The sequence below is a fragment of the Pygocentrus nattereri genome, chromosome 20, assembly GCF_015220715.1.
Source record: "Pygocentrus nattereri isolate fPygNat1 chromosome 20, fPygNat1.pri, whole genome shotgun sequence".
Lineage (NCBI taxonomy): Eukaryota > Metazoa > Chordata > Actinopteri > Characiformes > Serrasalmidae > Pygocentrus > Pygocentrus nattereri.
The window spans coordinates 36,982,209-37,007,334 of record NC_051230.1 but is presented as its reverse complement, the minus strand read 5'-3'; the positions used below and the strand labels follow the sequence as shown (position 1 = coordinate 37,007,334).

Genomic DNA, 25,126 nt, shown 5'->3' with positions numbered 1-25,126 from the left:
CGGTCATTACCCACAGCTCATGACCATAGGTGAGGGTCGTGATGTGGACCGACCAGTAAACAGAGAGCTTTGGCTCAGTTCCCTCTTCACCACTACAGTCCGGTACAGTGACCGCATTACTGCTGCTGTCTGTCCCAGCTTTCAGCTTATCACACGATCCCTCTTCCCATCATTCATGAACAAGATCCCAAGATACTTAAACTCCTCCACCTGGGGCAAGTCCTTTCCCCTTACCTGGAGTGGGCATACCATCCTTTTCTGGGCCAAGACCAGAGACTTGGAGGTGCTGATCTGCATACCAATCGCTTCACACTCAGCTGCAAACTGCTCCAGTGAGCGCTGAAGGCATCCATGTGATCCAGCCAAAAGAACAACAGGGTCTGCAGATAGTAGTAATGCCACCCTCAGGCCTCCATATATAATGCCCTCCTGACCCCAGCTACGCCCTTACACTCTGTCCATGAATATCACAAACAGGAGTGGAGACAGGGCACAACCCTGGCGGAGTCCAACGCAAACACTGAAAGAATCCGAGTTAATGCCAAGTATACAAACACAGCTCTCACTCCCAGAGGACTCACAGAGGACCTCCCACAAGATATCTCGGGGAACACGGAACACTTACACAAAAACACATGTAAACTAGGTTGGCAAATTCTCATGCCCCCTCAACAATCCACAAGAAGGTGAAGAGCTGGTCCATTGTTCCATGGCCAGGATGGAATCCACATTGTTCCTACTCAATCTGAGGTTCAACTATCGGTCTAATTCTCCTTTCCAGCACCTTGGCATAGACTTTCCAAGGGATGCTGAGCAGTGTGATACCCCAATAGTTGGCACACACACTCCGGTCCCCCTTTTTAAAAATAGGGACCACCACCCTGGTCTGCCAGTCCAAGGGTACTGTTCCTGAAGTCTATGCAATATTGCAGAGGTGTGTTAGCCATGACAGCCCCACAATATCCACAGCCTTAAGCATCTCAGGATGAATTTCATCCACCCCGGTGCCTTGCCAATGAGGAGCTTGCCAGTTACCTCAGTGACCTTCACCAGGGAAATGGAACTTGACACATCAGGAACCTCTGGTCCTCACTGCCATGATTAAGGAGTTCCTCAAAGTGCTCCTTCCACTGACCAACAATATCCTCATTTGAAGTCAGAGTTTCTCCGCCCTTGCCGAATACAGCTTGGGTGCAGCCACCCCGAAAACTCCTGAGTTGCAGACCAAAAGACTTTCCATAGCTTCACCAAACTCCTCTCATGCCCTGAAAAAGGAATAACTTGTGCTTGATGTCCATGTAGACTGGAAATTGTGTGAATGGATGTCAGCCCTGACGCTGTCAGTCTGCCTGCCTTGGACTCTGTTACCTCCATGGACTCCAATTCCCAGCATGCTCTGCCTATGGACTACAGTGACTCTGCTGAGCACGTGACGCTCCGGCGCTCTGGCTCGCCTTGCTTCTAATCAATGAGATTTTCAACACCTATGAACCCGTGTATTTAAGCCCTGTTGTTTCCTGTGTTTAGTGCTGAGTATTATCTAGCTTCTAGCTCTGTTACGACGCGTTTTTCCTTGCTCTTATTCTTTGTTTATTCCAACCTTTGCCTGTATTCGTTTTCTCCTTTTTGCCTTGCCCATTGATTGCCTTACCGTTGCCGTTTTGTTTGTATTTTCTCTACCCTTTAGCCTCGCCCCTTTACCTGGTTTTTGCTCTCCTGTGTACCGACCTATCTTCAGTCCGACCACCCTCTGGTATGTCTATGGACCCTGCCTGTCCCTTACTATTCTCTTGTATTGCCCTATTATATCAAAACTTGTAAGATCCATCAGCGAGTGTCTCACCTGTTACTGGCAGTCGTGACAATAGAAATGGTCTCAGTAGTTCGTCACAGAACTGTACATTAAGGAAACTTATCTGTCCTTATTCAGGTAACAATGATTCATACGATTGATTAACATGTAAGAATAACATGTGAAAATTACATCAACTACCTGAATTTGAAAAAGTGATTAAAAGCACTTTTACAAAAAAACATTTTACAGATATGAGATTGGCTCAATTCAGTCTCCTGATGGGGCAAAGTTTAAATAATTGTAACTAAACAACGATTTTAGCACAGCCATGGCATTTTGGTAGCATGAATGAAACAGGTTGCTTGATTTTCCTTCATGGACATCCAGAACAAGACCTATCAGGTTCTAGGGGAGTTTCTGGAAAATGATCCAGATACTTTTGTTCAGCAACTGAAGGCTCGACTCAGAGCTCTAATACGCGATTCTCTATTTTCATTATAAAACCCACAAACAATGAAGAAAAGTCAAGATTACAGTCATTGACCATTGAAGGAGTGTGAGATGGACTGTACTACAACAAGAGGTGTTAAATAAAGCCCAGTGTCATTATCTATCCAGCGTTGATCAGAGTGATGTGTGCAGCTCACCGAGCAGGAAGAGCAGAACTCATCCTTTCATTTTCAACTCTTTATTCTTTCTCCTACTTTCTTTCTAGAGAGCTGCTTCCTAAGAGTTCCGTATGTGCGGGTCCTGCCTGAAGGACTCAAAGACCAAACACAGATCACCATCCGTGGAGAGCCCAAACCAAACGCTGAAAAGTAAGAAATTAATAAACAATACAAAGAGAGCGACACATCTCAAATAAAGCGGCTAAACTGGTTTAGTTTTGTTTTCTCTCCCATTAGATTCGCCATTGACATCTGTAAAGGTGATGATATAGCCTTTCATTTCAACCCTCGCTTCAATGAGGATGGGAAGCAGGTGATCGTGAGGACCACCAGGATTAGAGATGTTTGGGGTCCTGAGGAGAGAGAACTTCCCTTCTTCCCTTTCAGTCCTGGAAAACCCTTTGAGGTGAGTGTTGTGAACAGTCAGTCCTGCTCTGCTCGTTTTAACACTTTCACTCCATATTAAGTGAGTCTGTTCACTGAGGATCACGTTCACTAGTGAAACGGTTCCTTCTAATATTTCAGCTTCAGTCTCAGTGGAAATTACTGTTACTGTGTTTGACGTCACAGAGACGATGCTGAAATGTTAATCCTGGCTTTCAGGAACATCGTTAAACAGATAAATGAAATATTGTTGATGTACGAGAACAGAGATGAATCCCTTAAACTGCAATATTCTTATTGTGTATCGACTATAAATGAATTTGTGTTATGGAATAATTAATAGGAATTATTCAGTAATTACTATTAATTGTTCAGCAACTCCTATGAATTGTCAGGTATATAGTATCTATAATGACTGATTCAGTCTGTTATATGAATTATTCAGTACGTATTGTGATTTATTTAGTAACTACCGTAATGTATTGAGTGTCTACTAAGAGCTCCTCAGACTCTGCTATAAATTCTTCAGTGAACCTGGTGTGGTAGATCTGTAGAGAGAGTAAAGAGCTGGACTGTAGACCCTCAGATACAGGTTCTTACAGTTTGAGTAAACTCCTGTGATTCTTCTGTTGCTCAGATCAAGATTTTGTGCACATCCTCTGGATACAGAGTGGAAGTGAACAATGAGTATTTGCTGCATTATTCACATCGCATCAAGGAGCTTCACCAGATAACACACATCCAGATTCGTCAGAACGTGGTCCTCAAGCATGTTCACATTGGTATGTAACTGTACAGAACACGTTAGTAACACTTCATATGGACTATGAACAAATCAATGACACAATTTCTTCATATTTAAAAGAACTAATTCCATTTTAGAACCAAGTTTGTTCTGCATTATGAATTGTTAACACACTGTAGGCAGATATTGTACCCTCTGTAAAATGCTGTGCTGAAAAATTCAGTCTCCTGATAGGGCAAAGTTTAAATAATTGTAACTAAACAACGATTTTAGCACAGCCATGGCATTTTGGTAGCATGAATGAAACAGGTTGCTTGATTTTCCTTCATGGACATCCAGAACAAGACCTATCAGGTTCTAGGGGAGTTTCTGGAAAATGATCCAGATACTTTTGTTCAGCAACTGAAGGCTCGACTCAGAGCTCTAATACGCGATTCTCTATTTTCATTATAAAACCCACAAACAATGAAGAAAAGTCAAGATTACAGTCATTGACCACTGAAGGAGTGTGAGATGGACTGTACTACAACAAGAGGTGTTAAATAAAGCCCAGTGTCATTATCTATCCAGCGTTGATCAGAGTGATGTGTGCAGCTCACCGAGCAGGAAGAGCAGAACTCATCCTTTCATTTTCAACTCTTTATTCTTTCTCCTGCTTTCTTTCTAGAGAGCTGCTTCCTAAGAGTTCCGTATGTGCAGGTCCTGCCTGAAGGACTCAAAGACCAAACACAGATCACCATCAGTGGAGAGCCCAAACCAAACGCTGAAAAGTAAGAAATTAATAAACAATACAAAGAGAGCGACACATCTCAAATAAAGCGGCTGAACTGGTTTAATTTAGTTTTCTCTTCCATTAGATTCGCCATTGACATCTGTAAAGGTGATAATATAGCCTTTCATTTCAACCCTCGCTTCAATGAGGATGGGAATCAGGTGATCGTGAGGACCACCAGGATTGAAGGTGTTTGGGGTCCTGAGGAGAGAGAACTTCCCTTCTTCCCTTTCAGTCCTGGAAAACCCTTTGAGGTGAGTGTTGTGAACAGTCAGTCCTGCTCTGCTCGTTTTAACACTTTCACTCCATATTAAGTGAGTCTGTTCACTGAGGATCACGTTCACTAGTGAAACGGTTCCTTCTAATATTTCAGATTCAGTCTCAGTGGAAATTACTGTTACTGTGTTTGACGTCACAGAGACGATGCTGAAATGTTAATCCTGGCTTTCAGGAACATCGTTAAACAGATAAATGAAATATTGTTGATGTACGAGAACAGAGATGAATCCCTTAAACTGCAATATTCTTATTGTGTATCAACTATAAATGAATTTGTGTTCACTATGAACTATTCAGTCACTACTATGAACTGATCAGGATGCATTATGAATTATTCACAATCTACTATGAACGATTCAGTAACTTATAGCAGTTAATAAGTCACAGTACATATGGAATAATTAATAGGAATTATTCAGTAATTACTATGAATTGTTCAGCAACTCCTATGAATTGTCAGGTATATAGTATCTATAATGAATGATTCAGTCTGTTATATGAATTATTCAGTACGTATTGTGATTTATTTAGTAACTACCGTAATGTATTGAGTGTCTACTAAGAGCTCCTCAGACTCTGCTATAAATTCTTCAGTGAACCTGGTGTGGTAGATCTGTAGAGAGAGTAAAGAGCTGGACTGTAGACCCTCAGATACAGGTTCTTATAGTTTGAGTAAACTCCTGTGATTCTTCTGTTGCTCAGATCAAGATTTTGTGCACATCCTCTGGATACAGAGTGGAAGTGAACAATGAGTATTTGCTGCATTATTCACATCGCATCAAGGAGCTTCACCAGATAACACACATCCAGATTCGTCAGAACGTGGTCCTCAAGCATGTTCACATTGGTATGTAACTGTACAGAACACGTTAGTAACACTTCATATGGACTATGAACAAATCAATGACACAATTTCTTCATATTTAAAAGAACTAATTCCATTTTAGAACCAAGTTTGTTCTGCATTATGAATTGTTAACACACTGTAAGCAGATATTGTACCCTCTGTAAAATGCTGTGCTGAAAAATACTCAACCTGCATTATTTGGCAACCCAGCGCTGTGTAAATACTCGACAGAACACACGTAGGGTGATTTTAAGCCAACTTTGGGTTTTAAGTGACCATTTGATATGACTTTACCATTCATATTTAGATAACTGCTCAAATTCCTCTGTCAGCTCGTTAAATAGTGTGCACAACAGGTGAAGCAGAGGAGTGGGGAGTCATGTGATGGAGGATCATGTGATCAGGTGGGGTGTTCTGGGAGACTGAGCGGTAGTAAGGGCAAGGTCAGAGGGAAGTGTGACATCACTTGTTGAGATATTTTTTAAACGCTTCTGATCCTTCCCAATTTTTTTTTGAACGTTTTGCAAGTAGAAGTTTCAGAATGAGTGTATACTCACCAAAAAATAAAGATGTTCATAAATAAATAAAAAACAAAACGTCTTTTCTCTGTACTGGTTATATTTATAAAAAGTCGAAATATTTATTAATCATATAAGACTATAATAATAATAGTAATAATAATTATAATAATAATTGATAAGAATTTAGGTGCTATATTAATGTACTTGGTTTGGAGCTGTACTTGGAAGCAGCTGATGAAGCTCTCCAATTCTGTCTGTGTACTCTACAGAATCCTTTCAAATGGGGAAAAAACCCGTCTAGGGACTGGTTTTCTGTTCACCAGAAACTACATCCTTACCAACGCACATGTAATTGGGGAATATGACCCATTCCTAAAGAAGCTATCGGAGCCCACCATAGCTGTATTTGGTTATGAAGAACGCAACAGCAAAGTCACTGAAGTGACGGTGAAGGAGAAAATCGTTGCTCTCTATCACGAGGAAAAACAAGGAGAACACTGTAATTTTGTGGACTTTGCCCTGCTGGAGCTGAGCAGAGGTGTAGAATATACTGGACTACTCCAGACCTCTGCTGAAAACACCTTCAGTACCAATGTTCCTGAGGTCTCAGGAGGAACCTGTATCATTGGGCACCCTGATGGTGGGATCAAGAAGCTGGACTTCAGCTTCATCATTCAAAAAGAAGACAGAGATCAAGCTGTTCAGAATTACCACACTGAGAACCCAGATTATGTCCATTTAATCACCCAAAAATCTATCACAGAGAAATGGCAATTCTATGACTCCCAGATGACCTACCATTTCAGTTTATTCTATGGTTCTTCCGGCTCTCCAGTCTTTAATGAGTCCTGTGAGCTGATTGGTGTTCACACGGGTGGCTATGTTTACACAGGTGATGGAGAGAAAACCAGGAGTGTCATAGAATACGCTTCACAATGAAATGAAATAAAACATTAAAGTCAGTTAGAAACTACTACTACAAATAGTAATTATCCATCCATCCATTATCTTCCGCTTCTCCGGGGTTCGGGTCGCGGGGGCAGCATCCTAAGCAATGAGGCCCAGACCTTCCTTTCCCCAGCCACTTCCACTATGTCTCCAAGGGGGATTCCGAGTGCTCCCAGGCCAGCTGGGCGATATAGTCATGCCAGCATGTCCTGGGTCTTCCCCGGGGTCTCCTCCCAGGTGGACTTCCCTGTGACACCTCCCGAGGGAGGCATCCAGGAGGCATCCTAACCAGATGCCCGAACCACCTCAGCTGACTCCTCTCGAAGTGAAGAAGCAGCGGCTCTACTCCGAGTCCCTCCCGGATGACCGAACTTCTCACCCTATCTCTAAGGGAGAGTCCAGACACCCTGCGGAGGAAACTCATTTCAGCCGCTTGTATTCGCGATCTCGTTCTTTCGGTCATTACCCAAAGCTCATGACCATAGGTGAGGGTGGGAACGTAGATCGACCAGTAAATTGAGAGCTTTGCCTTATGGCTCAGCTCTTTCTTTACCACAACAGACCGGTAAATAGCCCGCATCACTGCTGACCAGCACCAATCCGCCTGTCAATCTCCCGCTCCCTTGTACCATCACTCGTGAACAAGACCCCGAGATACTTAAACTCCTCCACTTGAGGCAAGAGCTCATCCCCGACCCAGAGAGGGCTCTCCACCCTTTTCTGCCTGAGAACCATGGTCTCGGATTTGGAGGTACTGATTCTCATCCCGGCCGCTTCACACTCGGTTGCAAACCGATCCAGTGAAAGCTGAAGTTCGCGGCCTGATGTCCCCAATAGGACCACATCATCTGCAAACAGCAGCGATGTGACCCTGAGGTCAAGAAGCCAGACACCCTCCATCCCCTGACTGCACCTAGAAATTCTATCCATAAAAATTATGAATAGAATCGGTGACAAAGGGCAGCCCTGACAGAGTCCAACTCTCACTGGGAACGAGTCTGACTTACTGCCGGCCATGCGAACCAAACTCCTGCTTTGTTTGTACAGGGCCTGAATGGCTCGTAGCAAAGAGCCATGTACCCCGTACTCCCGAAGCACCTCCCACAGAATACCCCGGGGAACACAGTCGAATGCCTTCTCCAGATCCACAAAGCACATGTGGACTGGTTGGGCAAACTCCCATGAACCCTCCAGAATCCTGGAGAGGGTGAAGAGTTGGTCCAGTGTTCCACGACCAGGGCAGAACCCGCACTGCTCCTCCTGGATCCGAAGTTCAACTATAAGCCGGACTCTCTACTCCAGTACCCCTGCATAGACCTTACCAGGGAGGTTGAGGAGTGTGATTCCCCTGTAGTTGGAACACACCCTCTGGTCCCCTTTTTTAAAAAGAGGCACCACCACCCCAGTCTGCCAATCCAGTGGCCTGTTGATACCTGCCAGCTGCCTCTGGTGTCCCACAGGCCAACCATGCCCGGTAGGACTCCTTCTTCAGCTTGACGGCATCTCTCACCTGGGGTGTCCACCACCGGGTTCGAGGATTACCGCCCCGACAGGCACCAACTACCTTACGGCCACAGCTACAGTCAGCCGCTTCAACAATGGAGGAGCGGAACATGGTCCATTCTGAATCAATGTCCCCCACCTCCCCCGATATCTGGTCAAAGTTCTGACAGAGGTGTGAGTTGAAGATCAATCTGACAGGTTCTTCTGCCAGACGTTCCCAGCAAACCCTCACTATACATTTGGGCTTGCCTGGTCTGACCGGCATCTTCCCCCACCACCTGATCCAACTCACCACCAGGTGGTGATCAGTTGACAGCTCAGCTCCTCTCTTTATCCGAGTGTCCAATACAGATGGCCGCAAGTCCGATGACACAACTACAAAGTCAATCATTGAACTGCGGCCTAGGGTGTCCTGGTGCCATGTGCACTTATGGACATCCTTGTGTTCAAACATGGTGTTCGAGATGGACAAACTGTGGTTTGCACAGAAGTCCAAAAACTGAACACCACTGGGGTTCAGATCAGAGAGGCCATTCCTCCCAATCGCACCCCTCCAGGTCTCACTGTCATTGCCCACGTGAGCATTAAAGTCCCCCAGTAGGACAATAGAGTCTCCAGGAGGAGCACTTTCAAGCACCCTTCCCAAAGACCCTAAGAAGGCTGGGTACTCTGAACTGCTGTTCGGTGCATAAGCACAGACAACAGTCAGGACCCGTTCCCCAACCCGAAGGCGTAGGGAAGCTACCCTCTCGTCCACCGGAGAAAACCCCAACATACAGGCGCCGAGTCGAGGGGCTATGAGAGAGCCCACACCTGCCCGCTGCCTCTCACCATGGGCAACTCCAGAAAAGAAAAAAGTCCAGACCCTCTCAAGGAGATTGGACCCAGAACCCAAGCTGTGTGTTGAGGTGAGCCCGACTATATCTAGCCGATATCTCTCAACCTCGCGCACCAACTCAGGCTCCTTCCCCGCCAGTGAGGTAACGTTCCAAGTTCCAAAAGCCAGTTTTAGCAACCGAGGATCAGAACACCAAGGCCCACGCCTTCGGACACTGCCCGATCCACAATGCACCGCACCCCTACTACTGCCCCTCCCATCGGTGGTGGGTCGATGGGAGGGGGGACTCCTTCGGGCTGGGCCCAGCCGGGCACCATGAGTAAATGCCCGGCCACCAGACGCTCGCTGGCCCACGATAAGGTGGTGATCCATGGAGAGGACAAATAGTAATTAGTAAAATAAAAACAAGTGAAACAAATCTTTGCTCAATAACGTGGGCTGGAGGTTAGGGATCCAGCCTCGTGACCGGAAGGTCGCTGGTTCGATCCCCAGAGATGACAGTACGTGACTGAAGTGTCCTTGAGCAAGACACCTAACCCCCAACTGCTCCCCGGGGGCTGTGGATTGGGCTGCCCACCGTTCCGGGCAAGTGTGCTCACTGCTTTGGATTCATGGATGGGTTAAATGTGGAGGTGGAATTTTCCCATTGTGGGACTAATAAGGGTCACTTATAACAATTTTAATAATAATAATGGGAAATATAAATAATTAAGCATTAGAATATGAACAAGTTATTAAATTACCATAGAATGCAAATGAGAAAAATAAAAAATAAAATTGATTTTTGAAAAAGTTGGAATGAACACAGAAATTATTGGAGTTGATCGTTCACTTAATATTCTAAAGCAGGACAGCTCTGAGGTTCCTCCTTTGTGGAGTGGAGCTGCACATGCTGTTTTCCGGATACCGGGAATTCTGCTTGATTAAAAAGAAAGATGATTAACTAAATAGAGAAATAAAGTCTACCTTCACCTTCACCGTCCGGGTCACATCTTTTACGTTAAGAGAAGGTCCCTCATCAGTTTTATCCAATAAATATCCGAGTTAAAAGCTCGTCAGAGGTCTTTCTCATTGGTCCTTAAGCGAGATGTGGGTCTGAAAGCTTTGTAAACAGATGAAGATAATAGTTATATTTAGTGTTTCTTACAGAATTAATTCCTCAGCTGAATAAATGTAAGCCAGTGGTCTCTGTGCCCTGGTCTTCGAGAGCCCAGGCTTCACTTCTTGCTTCAAGTAAAGATACTTTAGAGATACTTTAGTAACTGAAGGCTCGACTCAGAGCTCCACTGGTTTTCTCTTTTCATTTAATCTCACAAACAAGAAAAGTAAAGATTACATGCAGTGACCGCTGAAGGAGTGTGAGATGGACTGTACAGAGCAACACGTGTTAAAGTCCAACATCATCATCTAGCCAGCTTTGGTAAGAGTGATGTGTGCAGCTCACAGAGCAGGAAGATCAAAGATCATCCTTTCCTTTTCAACCCTTTATTCTCTCTACTGCTTTTTTTCTAGACTTCACCCCACAAGTTCCTTATCTGCAAGATCTGCCTGAAGGACTCACGGACAACGCGCTCATCACCATCCGTGGAGAGCCCAAAGGAAACGCTGAAAGGTAAGAAAGTAATAAACAATACAAAGAGAGCGACACATCTCAAATAAAGCGGCTGAACTGGTTTAGTTTTGTTTTCTCTTCCATTAGATTCGACATTAACATCCATAAAGGTGATGATATAGCCTTTCATTTCAACCCTCGCTTCAATGAGGATGGGAATCAGGTGATCGTGAGGACCACCAGGATTGAAGGTGTTTGGGGTCCTGAGGAGAGAGAACTTCCCTTCTTCCCTTTCAGTCCTGGAAAACCCTTTGAGGTGAGTGTTGTGAACAGTCAGTCCTGCTCTGCTCGTTTTAACACTTTCACTCCATATTAAGTGAGTCTGTTCACTGAGGATCACGTTCACTAGTGAAATGGTTCCTTCTAATATTTCAGCTTCAGTCTCAGTGGAAATTACTGTTACTGGTGTTTTAATAAATCTTTGGTGTAAACAGTCGAAATTTAACTTTATTTTTTATTATTTATAATATTTATTAGTGATGGGACTTGATTAAAAATGTTAATTGAGTTAATTACAGGGTCTGTAATTAATTAATAGCAATTATTTTGCTACTAAAATTTTGAACGAATACAGGTATATTCTTAACAACAAACATGTTTATTGCTTCCACCTTGTGGAAACATCCTGGACTAGGGGTTCATTTTCCTGGTCAAGTGCCTTTTGCTCTTCATACAGTTCCAATGTGTTGGCTGGACTGTGTCTGAAATGACCCACAATCTTGTGGCACTTTGCTAGAACATCATTAAATCCACAACTGTCCAGGCACACGGTGATGGATCTCTGCCAAATATGCGCAACACACGGCATGTGCTGAAATGGGAGCTGTCTTGCTGCTGCCATCATGTTTCTGGCACAATCGGTGCCAACTGTTCTAACCTTTTGCTCAATTTTCCAGGACTCAGCTACAGAAAAAATGGCCTGCGCAGTTTACTGCATAATGTCTGTTGACTTTCTCTACAGTGAGGGCGAAAGATGCTAATGGCCATACTTTGTTAACGACGTATACGGTGTGCGCGGTCACGCCAAGGTAGTTAGACTTGCTGACGGAAGTCCAAAGGTCCCCTGTCAATGCAACACAATCAACTGCACTCAACGTGTCTTGTTTTGGCGGCTTTTCGTCACCATAAAGCTGCCTAATCCTCCTCGCCATGGTTTTCCTACACGGGAGTTCGTGAGCAGGGTCCGATGTCGCTGTCTAACACAGACTGTAGCCCCCTGTCCTCTACCACCGACAGCGGTCTACAGTCTGTTGCGATCCATTTAGCCGGGGAGATGTTTAATTTTTCAGACCTAGACTTACTTATTTTGGCTCTGAAACCTGTCACCTGGTCCAATGTGGGCTGGCTGGAGCGGGTATTTACCGCTGCTGGGGCGATTATTTACCCCTGCTGGGGCGGTTATTTACCCCTGCTGGGGCGGTTATTTACCGCTGCTGGAGCGGTTATTTACCCCTGCTGGAGCGGTTATTTACCCCTGCTGGGGCGGTTATTTACCCCTGCTGGAGCGGTTATTTACCCTTGCTGGAGCGGTTATTTACCCCTGCTGGAGCGGGTATTTACCGCTGCTGGGGGCACTGAAATCAGCTGTGGGGGCGTCTTTGCTCGCCGCAACATGTTTTGCATTGAGATGGTATTTTAGGCTTGAGTAGCTTCGGTGATCAGCAAACTCCTTTTTGCATACAACAGAAGTCTTTTCCCATCAGGACGTTTCTAAAGCTAAGTTGTCCCTCAGTGGACCAAGAGAAGCGACTTCGTCGTCCATCATTGTTGTTTGCGGATGTCGCTTGTGCATCAGATTTACAGGCGTGCTAGAACACGCGAATACAAAGGTTCCGGCTCCAATCTTAAAAAATAATGTGATTAATTCCGATAAAAGTTTTAACGCGTTAAAGTCTTTGTAATTAACTAATCTAAATTAACGTGTTAAAGTCCCGGCATTTCATTTTCTGAACTTAGTTATCTAACAATACATTTCTTTATTGGCAAAAATATGTGAACCTCTGCTTTCAGGAACTGGTTTGACCCCTTGAGCAGCAATGACTTCAACCAAACGGTTCTTATAAATGCTGATCAGCCCTCAGATTGACTTGGAGGTCTCTTGGCCCTTAAAGAACTGCTTGAACTCTTATGTTGGTGGGCTTTCTTGAATGAATGCCACACCTCAGGTTCTGCCTGAACGTTTCTACTGGATTAGGTTTGGATTTTGATAAGCCATTCCAAATGCAATATTTCTTCTGCTTCAACCATTCTTTGTGGACTAACTGGTGTTTTTAGGTTCCTAGTTTTTCTGCAGGACCCATGTTCACAGATAGACAACCTAACATTCTCCTGTAGAATTTCTGGATACAACTCCATCAAATGATGGCAAGGTGTCCTGGTCCAATAGCAGCAAAATAGCACCAAACAATGATGCTGCCACCACCATGTTTCAACGTTGGATTGAGGTTTTTATGCTGGAATGCAGTGGTCAGTTCTGTCAAACATAACGTCTTGCATTTAAGCCATGAAGATCTTTAGAAGTTACCCTGAGGTTCCTTGTGATCTCCCAGAATTTTTTAGGCCTTAATCTTGGAGTCATTTTTGTTGGAAGACCACTCAATGAATGGGTGACAGTGGTGTTAAATGTTCTCACCTTGAACACTGTCTGCCTGATAGTGGACTGATGTAGTCCAAACTCATTAGAAAAAGTTGTGGAACCTTTTCCAGCCTAATGTGAAATGACCTGACAACTTACGTGGAGCAAGTTCAGCCACCCTCACACCTGATTGTCAATCAGGTTTTCTGATATTCAGGTTTCATTTGGTTTGTTTATCTACTGTTTTGAGTTCAATGAAAATCTGATCATATTTCACGTTTTTGTAGAAATTCACAAAAATGATCAACAGTCGGCAAACGGTTCACAGCACTGCAAAATGTAGTATAATGCAGTTACTGTAATTATAGTAGACACTCAGTACTATAACTGGGCATCTACTAGGAGCTCCTCAGATTGTGCTATTGTGTTATTCAGTGAATCTAACGTGTAAAGAACTGGACCCTCATACAGATCCTTACAGTTTGAGTTCACTCGTGTTTTCTGTTTTTCAGATCAAGATTTTCTGCACCTCCTCTGACTACAGGGTTGAAGTTGACGGGAAGCATTTGCTGAATTATGGACATCGTATGAAGCAGCTTGACCAGATAACACACCTCTACATTCAGCAAGATGTTGTCCTCAAATATATCCACATAGGTATGTAATGGTACAAGGAACCTTGGTGCTTTCAATAAAGACCATGTCTATAAGAAACTATGAACACTGTTCAACTTCACAGCAAACACACCACATCAGCATTAGGTGATTAGCAGTAAGCTGCCAAAGTGAAGCTCATGCAACTGTTTCCAATCCACGCTGTCTCCAGTAGAGCCTTCTTAGGCGGGAATGTCGGCTTTTTTCATATTTCTTTCTAAATACTTTAATAGCAGAGTAAACGTGGACGGCACAAACAACAAAAGTGAGTTTAAAATAAATCACAGTCAAATTGTAGCACTGCATCGGAGAAGAGTTTCCTCCACACAGCACTCGTACAGTACATGGGCTGATCTGTCACTCTGTAGAAATGGAAGAAATGGACTTGAAAATCAATGAATTTTGATGGATGTAGGGATGGGTCTGTCACAGTCATGTTATAATGAACACAGCCAAAGCATCCTGTAGCTCGTCACTAACTGAGAGTAACAAAAATAATCCTAGGATCCTGTTCATAATTATATCCAAACTAACTGGTGATATTAAACATTCTGAAAAAGATATTGAAGCAACATGTAGCAGCAGTGATTTTAGCAGTTTCTTCAATGATAAAATAGAAAATATTAGACTACAAATCCAAAATTTGCCTTTAGATCTAATATCATAAAATGATGAGTGCCCTGCCAGAACAAAACTCCAGTTGCTATCTTTCTCTTTTTTTCTGTTCAAACAAATTAATTAGTCACACTGACTATCTGATCTAAATCATCAACATGCATTCTTGAACCAGTATGAACAAAACTGCTCAAACAGACTGTCCCCTGTGTGGTTAAACCTCTACAGTCTATAATAAATCCGTCCCTCGGTCTGGGAGACGTACCATAATCATTCAAACTCGCAGTCGTTAAACCCCTGCTTAAAAAGTCAGATCTCGATTCCAGTGAGTTCGACAACTATAGACCAATTTCCAATCTCCTTTTCACTGCTAAGATCTGAGAAAAAGTGGTCTTACATCAACTGTGCTCCTGCCTATAAGAGCTCTCCATGAGATGTTTCAGTCTGGCTTTAGACCCTTTCACAGCACTGAACCGGCATTAACTACAGTAGTAAGTGATCTCTCTTGACAGTGGTCATATTTGCATACTAGTCCAAGATCTCAGTCTAGCATTTGATACCATCGACCACAAGATCCTCCTTGACAGGCTGGAAAATCTGGTTGGTATCAAAGGACAGGCTTTGTCGTGGTTCCAGTCTTATCTGACAGACCGTTACTAATTTGTCAGTGTTAACAATGAACACTCTGATTGCACCCGAGTACAATATGGTGTGCCCCAAGGATCTGTGCTCGGGCTGCTGCTTTTCTCTCTGTACCTGCACCCTCTTGGTAACATAATTCGCAGGTTCGGCATTCGTTTTCACTGCTATGCAGACGACACGCAACTTTACATATCTGCTAAACCAAATGAGGCTCTAAATCTAAATGATCTTGCAGATTGTGTTAAAAATATCAAAAGCTGGATCACCCACAGTTTCCTTCTTCTTAATCCTAACGAAACTGAGGTCCTACTGGTGGGACGCCAAGCAGAGAGATCTCAACTCTCCAAATCTGAACTAAATTTAGAGGCCATACGGTCATTCCAAGCACTACTGTAAAAAATCTGGTCGTCATCTTTGATTCCAGCCTCTCCTTTGATACACGTTTGCAGCAATGTTAGAACCGCATTCTTTCGCTTGCGTAACCGCGCTAAACGATGCGCAAAAACCTGCGCATGCATTTATAACCTCCAGGCTGGACTACTGTAACACTTTAGCTGGATGATTAGTAGATTAGTACATTAGTAGAGCACTAGACCTCTGTCTGATATTTTATAGGTGCCGTCTTCCTTCTGACTTCATCTTCTCTCTGTATTTGCTCACTTAATATTCTAAAGCAGGACAGAACCTCTGAGGTTCCTCCTTTGTGGAGTGGAGCTGCACATGCTGTTTTCCGGATACCGGGAATTCTGCTTGATTAAAAACAAAGATGATGAACTAAATAGAGAAATAAAGTCTACCTTCACCTTCACCGTCCGGGTCACATCTGTTACGTTAAGAGAAGGTCCCTCATCAGTTTTATCCAATAAATATCCGTGTTAAAAGCTCGTCAGAGGTCTTTCTCATTGGTCCTTAAGCGAGATGTGGGTCTGAAAGCTTTGTAAACAGATGAAGATAATAGTTATATTTAGTGTTTCTTACAGAATTAATTCCTCAGCTGAATAAATGTAAGCCAGTGGTCTCTGTGCCCTGGTCTTCGAGAGCCCAGGCTTCACTTCTTGCTTCAAGTAAAGATACTTTATAGATACTTTAGTAACTGAAGGCTCGACTCAGAGCTCCACTGGTTTTCTCTTTTCATTTAATCTCACAAACAAGAAAAGTAAAGATTACATGCAGTGACCGCTGAAGGAGTGTGAGATGGACTGTACAGAGCAACACGTGTTAAAGTCCAACATCATCATCTAGCCAGCTTTGGTAAGAGTGATGTGTGCAGCTCACAGAGCAGGAAGGTCAAAGATCATCGTTTCCTTTTCAACCCTTTATTCTCTCTACTGCTTTTTTTCTAGACTTCACCCTACAAGTTCCTTATCGGCAAGATCTGCCTGAAGGACTCACGGACAACGCGCTCATCACCATCCGTGGAGAGCCCAAAGCAAACGCTGAAAGGTAAGAAAGTAATAAACAATACAAAGAGAGCGACACGTCTCAAATAAAGCGGCTAAACTGGTTTAGTTTTGTTTTCTCTTCCATTAGATTCGCCATTGACATCTGTAAAGGTGATGACGTGGCCTTTAATTTCAACCCTCGCTTCAATGAGGATGGGAAGCAGGTGATCGTGAGGACCACCAGGATTAGAGATGTTTGGGGTCCTGAGGAGAGAGAACTTCCCTTCTTCCCTTTCAGTCCTGGAAAACCCTTTGAGGTGAGTGTTGTGAACAGTCAGTCCTGCTCTGCTCGTTTTAACACTTTCACTCCATATTAAGTGAGTCTGTTCACTGAGGATCACGTTCACTAGTGAAACGGTTCCTTCTAATATTTCAGCTTCAGTCTCAGTGGAAATTACTGTTACTGGTGTTTTAGTAAATCTTTGGTGTAAACAGTCGAGATTTAACTTTATTTTTTATTATTTATAATATTTATTAGTGAACGGACTTGATTAAAAATGTTAATCGAGTTAATTACAGGGTCTGTAATTAATTAATAGCAACTAATTACAAAAATTATTTTGCTACTAAAATTTTGAAGGAATACAGGTATATTCTTAACAACAAACATGTTTATTGCTTCCACCTTGTGGAAACATCCTGGACTAGGGGTTCATTTTCCTGGTCAAGTGCCCTTTGCTCTTCATACAGTTCCAATGTGTTGGCTGGACTGTGTCTGAAATGACCCACAATCTTGCGGCACTTTGCTAGAACATCATTAAATCCACAACTGTCCAGGCACACGGTGATGGATCTCTGCCAAATATGCGCAACACACGGCATGTGCTGAAATGGGAGCTGTCTTGCTGCTGCCATCATGTTTCTGGCACAATCGGTGCCAATTGTTCTAACCTTTTGCTCAATTTTCCAGGACTCAGCTACAGAACAAATGGCCTGCGCAGTTTACTGCATAGTGTCTGTTGACTTTCTCTACAGTGAGGGCGAAAGATGCTAATGGCCATAATTTGTTAACGACGTATACGGTGTGCGCGGTCACGCCAAGGTAGTTAGACTTGAGGACGGAAGTCCAAAGGTCCCCTGTCAATGCAACACAATCAACTGCACTCAACGTGTCTTGTTTTGGCGGCTTTTCGTCACCATAAAGCTGCCTAATCCTCCTCGCCATGGTTTTCCTACACGGGAGTTCATGAGCAGGGTCCGATGTCGCTGTCTAACACAGACTGTAGCCCCCTGTCCTCTACCACCGACAGCGGTCTACAGTCTGCTGCGATCCATTTAGCCGGGGAGTTGCTTAATAAAGACCTAGACTTACTTATTTTGGCCCTGAAACCTGTCACCTGGTCCAATGTGGGCTGGCTGGAGCGGGTATTTACTGCTGCTGGGGCAGTTATTTACCCCTGCTGGGGCGGTTATTTACCCCTGCTGGAGCGGTTATTTACCCCTGCTGGAGCGGTTATTTACCCCTGCTGGAGCGGGTATTTACCGCTGCTGGGGGCACTGAAATCAGCTGTGGGGGCGTCTTTGCTCGCCGCAACATGTTTTGCATTGAGATGGTATTTTAGGCTTGAGTAGCTTCGGTGATCAGCAAACTCCTTTTTGCATACAACAGAAGTCTTTTCCCATCAGGACGTTTCTAAAGCTAAGTTGTCCCTCAGTGGACCAAGAGAAGCGACTTCGTCGTCCATCATTGTTGTTTGCGGATGTCGCTTGTGCATCAGGTTTACAGGCGTGCTAGAACACGCGAATACAAAGGTTCCGGCTCCAATCTTAAAAAATAATGTGATTAATTCCGATAAAAGTTTTAACGCGTTAAAGTCTTTGTAATTAACTAATCTAAATTAACGCGTTAAAGTCCCGGCATTTCATTTTCTGAACTTAGTTATCTAACAATACATTTCTTTATTGGCAAAAATATGTGAACCTCTGCTTTCAGGAACTGGTTTGACCCCTTGAGCAGCAATGACTTCAACCAAACGGTTCTTATAAATGCTGATCAGCCCTCAGATTGACTTGGAGGTCTCTTGGCCCTTAAAGAACTGCTTGAACTCTTATGTTGGTGGGCTTTCTTGAATGAATGCCACACCTCAGGTTCTGCCTGAACTTTTCTACTGGATTAGGTTTGGATTTTGATAAGCCATTCCAAATGCAATATTTCTTCTGCTTCAACCATTCTTTGTGGACTAACTGGTGTTTTTAGGTTCCTAGTTTTTCTGCAGGACCCATGTTCACAGATAGACAACCTAACATTCTCCTGTAGAATTTCTGGATACAACTCCATCAAATGATGGCAAGGTGTCCTGGTCCAATAGCAGCAAAATAGCACCAAACAATGATGCTGCCACCACCATGTTTCAACGTTGGATTGAGGTTTTTATGCTGGAATGCAGTGGTCAGTTCTCTCAATCATAACGTCTTGCATTTAAGCCATGAAGATCTTTAGAAGTTACCCTGAGGTTCCTTGTGATCTCCCAGAATTTTTTAGGCCTTAATCTTGGAGTCATTTTTGTTGGAAGACCACTCAATGAATGGGTGACAGTGGTGTTAAATGTTCTCACCTTGAACACTGTCTGCCTGATAGTGGACTGATGTAGTCCAAACTCATTAGAAAAAGTTGTGGAACCTTTTCCAGCCTAATGTGAAATGACCTGACAACTTACGTGGAGCAAGTTCAACCACCCTCACACCTGATTGTCAATCAGGTTTTCTGATATTCAGGTTTCATTTGGTTTGTTTATCTACTGTTTTGAGTTCAATGAAAATCTGATCATATTTCACGTTTTTGTAGAAATTCACAAAAATGATCAACAGTCGGCAAACGGTTCACAGCACTGCAAAATGTAGTATAATGCAGTTACTGTAATTATAGTAGACACTCAGTACTATAACTGGGCATCTACTAGGAGCTCCTCAGATTGTGCTATTGTGTTATTCAGTGAATCTAACGTGTAAAGAACTGGACCCTCATACAGATCCTTACAGTTTGAGTTCACTCGTGTTTTCTGTTTTTCAGATCAAGATTTTCTGCACCTCCTCTGACTACAGGGTTGAAGTTGACGGGAAGCATTTGCTGAATTATGGACATCGTATGAAGCAGCTTGACCAGATAACACACCTCTACATTCAGCAAGATGTTGTCCTCAAATATGTCCGCATAGGTATGTAATGGTACAGGGAACCTTGGTGCTTTCAATAAAGACCATGTCTATAAGAAACTATGAACACTGTCCAACTTCACAGCAAACACACCACATCAGCATTAGGTGATTTAGCAGTAAGCTGCCAAAGTGAAGCTCCAATCCACGCTGTCTCCAGTAGAGCCTTCTTAGGCGGGAATGTCGGCTTTTTTCATATTTCTTTCTAAATACTTTAATAGCAGAGTAAACGTGGACGGCACAAACAACAAAAGTCTATTGAAAATAAATCACAGTCAAATTGTAGCACTGCATCGGAGAAGAGTTTCCTCCACACAGCACTCGTACAGTACATGGGCTGATCTGTCACTCTGTAGAAATGGAAGAAATGGACTTGAAAATCAATGAATTTTGATGGATGTAGGGATGGGTCTGTCACAGTCATGTTATAATGAACACAGCCAAAGCATCCTGTAGCTCGTCACTAACTGAGAGTAACAAAAATAATCCTAGGATCCTGTTCATAATTATATCCAAACTAACTGGTGATATTAAACATTCTGAAAAAGATATTGAAGCAACATGTAGCAGCAGTGATTTTAGCAGTTTCTTCAATGATAAAATAGAAAATATTAGACTACAAATCCAAAATTTGCCTTTAGATCTAATATCATAAAATGATGAGTGCCCTGCCAGAACAAAACTCCAGTTGCTATCTTTCTCTTTTTTTCTGTTCAAACAAATTAATTAGTCACACTGACTATCTGATCTAAATCATCAACATGCATTCTTGAACCAGTATGAACAAAACTGCTCAAACAGACTGTCCCCTGTGTGGTTAAACCTCTACAGTCTATAATAAATCCGTCCCTCGGTCTGGGAGACGTACCATAATCATTCAAACTCGCAGTCGTTAAACCCCTGCTTAAAAAGTCAGATCTCGATTCCAGTGAGTTCGACAACTATAGACCAATTTCCAATCTCCTTTTCACTGCTAAGATCTGAGAAAAAGTGGTCTTACATCAACTGTGCTCCTGCCTATAAGAGCTCTCCATGAGATGTTTCAGTCTGGCTTTAGACCCTTTCACAGCACTGAACCGGCATTAACTACAGTAGTAAGTGATCTCTCTTGACAGTGGTCATATTTGCATACTAGTCCTAGATCTCAGTCTAGCATTTGATACCATCGACCACAAGATCCTCCTTGACAGGCTGGAAAATCTGGTTGGTATCAAAGGACAGGCTTTGTCGTGGTTCCAGTCTTATCTGACAGACCGTTACTAATTTGTCAGTGTTAACAATGAACACTCTGATTGCACCCGAGTACAATATGGTGTGCCCCAAGGATCTGTGCTCGGGCTGCTGCTTTTCTCTCTGTACCTGCACCCTCTTGGTAACATAATTCGCAGGTTCGGCATTCGTTTTCACTGCTATGCAGACGACACGCAACTTTACATATCTGCTAAACCAAATGAGGCTCTAAATCTAAACGATCTTGCAGATTGTGTTAAAAATATCAAAAGCTGGATCACCCACAGTTTCCTTCTTCTTAATCCTAACGAAACTGAGGTCCTACTGGTGGGACGCCAAGCAGAGAGATCTCAACTCTCCAAATCTGAACTAAATTTAGAGGCCATACGGTCATTCCAAGCACTACTGTAAAAAATCTGGTCGTCATCTTTGACTCCAGCCTCTCCTATGATACACGTTTGCAGCAATGTTAGAACCGCATTCTTTCGCTTGCGTAACCGCGCTAAACGATGCGGAAAATCCTGCGCATGCATTTATAACCTCCAGGCTGGACTACTGTAACACTTTAGCTGGATGATTAGTAGATTAGTACATTAGTAGAGCACTAGACCTCTGTCTGATGTTTTATAGGTGCCGTCTTCCTTCTGACTTCATCTTCTCTCTGTATTTGCTCACTTAATATTCTAAAGCAGGACAGAACCTCTGAGGTTCCTCCTTTGTGGAGTGGAGCTGCACATGAATTCTGCTTGATTAAAAAGAAAGATGATGAACTAAATAGAGAAATAAAGTCTACCTTCACCTTCACCGTCAGGGTCACATCTGTTACGTTAAGAGAAGGTCCCTCATCAGTTTTATCCAATAAATATCCGTGTTAAAAGCTCGTCAGAGGTCTTTCTCATTGGTCCTTAAGCGAGATGTGGGTCTGAAAGCTTTGTAAACAGATGAAGATAATAGTTATATTTAGTGTTTCTTACAGAATTAATTCCTCAGCTGAATAAATGTAAGCCAGTGGTCTCGGTGCCCTGGTCTTCGAGAGCCCAGGCTTCACTTCTTGCTTCAAGTAAAGATACTTTATAGATACTTTAGTAACTGAAGGCTCGACTCAGAGCTCCACTGGTTTTCTCTTTTCATTTAATCTCACAAACAAGAAAAGTAAAGATTACATGCAGTGACCGCTGAAGGAGTGTGAGATGGACTGTACAGAGCAACACGTGTTAAAGTCCAACATCATCATCTAGCCAGCTTTGGTAAGAGTGATGTGTGCAGCTCACAGAGCAGGAAGATCAAAGATCATCCTTTCCTTTTCAACCCTTTATTCTCTCTACTGCTTTTTTTCTAGACTTCACCCTACAAGTTCCTTATCAGCAAGATCTGCCTGAAGGACTCACGGACAACGCGCTCATCACCATCCGTGGAGAGCCCAAAGGAAACGCTGAAAGGTAAGAAAGTAATAAACAATACAAAGAGAGCGACACATCTCAAATAAAGCGGCTAAACTGGTTTAGTTTTGTTTTCTCTCCCATTAGATTCGCCATTGACATCTGTAAAGGTGATGACGTGGCCTTTAATTTCAACCCTCGCTTCAATGAGGATGGGAAGCAGGTGATCGTGAGGACCACCAGGATTAGAGATGTTTGGGGTACTGAGGAGAGAGAACTTCCCTTCTTCCCTTTCAGTCCTGGAAAACCCTTTGAGGTGAGTGTTGTGAACAGTCAGTCCTGCTCTGCTCGTTTTAACACTTTCACTCCATATTAAGTGAGTCTGTTCACTGAGGATCACGTTCACTAGTGAAACGGTTCCTTCTAATATTTCAGCTTCAGTCTCAGTGGAAATTACTGTTACTGTGTTTTAGTAAATCTTTGGTGTAAACAGTCGAGATTTAACTTTATTTTTTATTATTTATAATATTTATTAGTGAACGGACTTGATTAAAAATGTTAATCGAGTTAATTACAGGGTCTGTAATTAATTAATAGCAATTAATTACAAAAATTATTTTGCTACTAACATTTTGAAGGAATACAGGTATATTCTTAACAACAAACATGTTTATTGCTTCCAGCTTGTGGAAACATCCTGGACTAGGGGTTCATTTTCCTGGTCAAGTGCCTTTTGCTCTTCATACAGTTCCATTGTGTTGGCTGGACTGTGTCTGAAATGACCCACAATCTTGCGGCACTTTGCTAGAACATCATTAAATCCACAACTGTCCAGGCACACGGTGATGGATCTCTGCCAAATATGCGCAACACACGGCATGTGCTGAAATGGGAGCTGTCTTGCTGCTGCCATCATGTTTCTGGCACAATCGGTGCCAACTGTTCTAACCTTTTGCTCAATTTTCCAGGACTCAGCTACAGAACAAATGGCCTGCGCAGTTTACTGCATAGTGTCTGTTGACTTTCTCTACAGTGAGGGCGAAAGATGCTAATGGCCATACTTTGTTAACGACGTATACGGTGTGCGCGGTCACGCCAAGGTAGTTAGACTTGCTGACGGAAGTCCAAAGGTCCCCTGTCAATGCAACACAATCAACTGCACTCAACGTGTCTTGTTTTGGCGGCTTTTCGTCACCATAAAGCTGCCTAATCCTCCTCGCCATGGTTTTCCTACACGGGAGTTCGTGAGCAGGGTCCGATGTCGCTGTCTAACACAGACTGTAGCCCCCTGTCCTCTACCACCGACAGCGGTCTACAGTCTGTTGCGATCCATTTAGCCGGGGAGATGTTTAATTTTTCAGACCTAGACTTACTTATTTTGGCTCTGAAACCTGTCACCTGGTCCAATGTGGGCTGGCTGGAGCGGGTATTTACCGCTGCTGGGGCGATTATTTACCCCTGCTGGGGCGGTTATTTACCCCTGCTGGGGCGGTTATTTACCGCTGCTGGAGCGGTTATTTACCCCTGCTGGAGCGGTTATTTACCCCTGCTGGGGCGGTTATTTACCCCTGCTGGAGCGGGTATTTACCGCTGCTGGGGGCACTGAAATCAGCTGTGGGGGCGTCTTTGCTCGCCGCAACATGTTTTGCATTGAGATGGTATTTTAGGCTTGAGTAGCTTCGGTGATCAGCAAACTCCTTTTTGCATACAACAGAAGTCTTTTCCCATCAGGACGTTTCTAAAGCTAAGTTGTCCCTCAGTGGACCAAGAGAAGCGACTTCGTCGTCCATCATTGTTGTTTGCGGATGTCGCTTGTGCATCAGGTTTACAGGCGTGCTAGAACACGCGAATACAAAGGTTCCGGCTCCAATCTTAAAAAATAATGTGATTAATTCCGATAAAAGTTTTAACGCGTTAAAGTCTTTGTAATTAACTAATCTAAATTAACGCGTTAAAGTCCCGGCATTTCATTTTCTGAACTTAGTTATCTAACAATACATTTCTTTATTGGCAAAAATATGTGAACCTCTGCTTTCAGGAACTGGTTTGACCCCTTGAGCAGCAATGACTTCAACCAAACGGTTCTTATAAATGCTGATCAGCCCTCAGATCGACTTGGAGGTCTCTTGGCCCTTAAAGAACTGCTTGAACTCTTATGTTGGTGGGCTTTCTTGAATGAATGCCACACCTCAGGTTCTGCCTGAACTTTTCTACTGGATTAGGTTTGGATTTTGATAAGCCATTCCAAATGCAATATTTCTTCTGCTTCAACCATTCTTTGTGGACTAACTGGTGTTTTTAGGTTCCTAGTTTTTCTGCAGGACCCATGTTCACAGATAGACAACCTAACATTCTCCTGTAGAATTTCTGGATACAACTCCATCAAATGATGGCAAGGTGTCCTGGTCCAATAGCAGCAAAATAGCACCAAACAATGATGCTGCCACCACCATGTTTCAACGTTGGATTGAGGTTTTTATGCTGGAATGCAGTGGTCAGTTCTCTCAATCATAACGTCTTGCATT

General features: G+C 43.3%; 1 protein-coding gene across 1 annotated transcript in view; it reads left to right on the top strand.

Moving 5' to 3' along the window:
* Positions 1-25,126, top strand: part of LOC108416333 — a 38,372-nt gene that overhangs the window by 10,333 nt on the left and 2,913 nt on the right. The window contains exons 4-18 of the mRNA XM_037531861.1: positions 1,688-1,753; positions 2,511-2,613; positions 2,701-2,869; positions 3,485-3,629; positions 4,260-4,362; positions 4,450-4,618; positions 5,346-5,490; positions 10,813-10,912; positions 11,000-11,168; positions 14,000-14,144; positions 16,742-16,841; positions 16,929-17,097; positions 19,851-19,995; positions 22,562-22,661; positions 22,749-22,917. Of these exons, the coding sequence (XP_037387758.1) occupies positions 1,688-1,753; positions 2,511-2,613; positions 2,701-2,869; positions 3,485-3,629; positions 4,260-4,362; positions 4,450-4,618; positions 5,346-5,490; positions 10,813-10,912; positions 11,000-11,168; positions 14,000-14,144; positions 16,742-16,841; positions 16,929-17,097; positions 19,851-19,995; positions 22,562-22,661; positions 22,749-22,917 (1,997 nt within the window). The remainder of the gene's footprint in view (positions 1-1,687; positions 1,754-2,510; positions 2,614-2,700; positions 2,870-3,484; positions 3,630-4,259; positions 4,363-4,449; positions 4,619-5,345; positions 5,491-10,812; positions 10,913-10,999; positions 11,169-13,999; positions 14,145-16,741; positions 16,842-16,928; positions 17,098-19,850; positions 19,996-22,561; positions 22,662-22,748; positions 22,918-25,126) is intronic.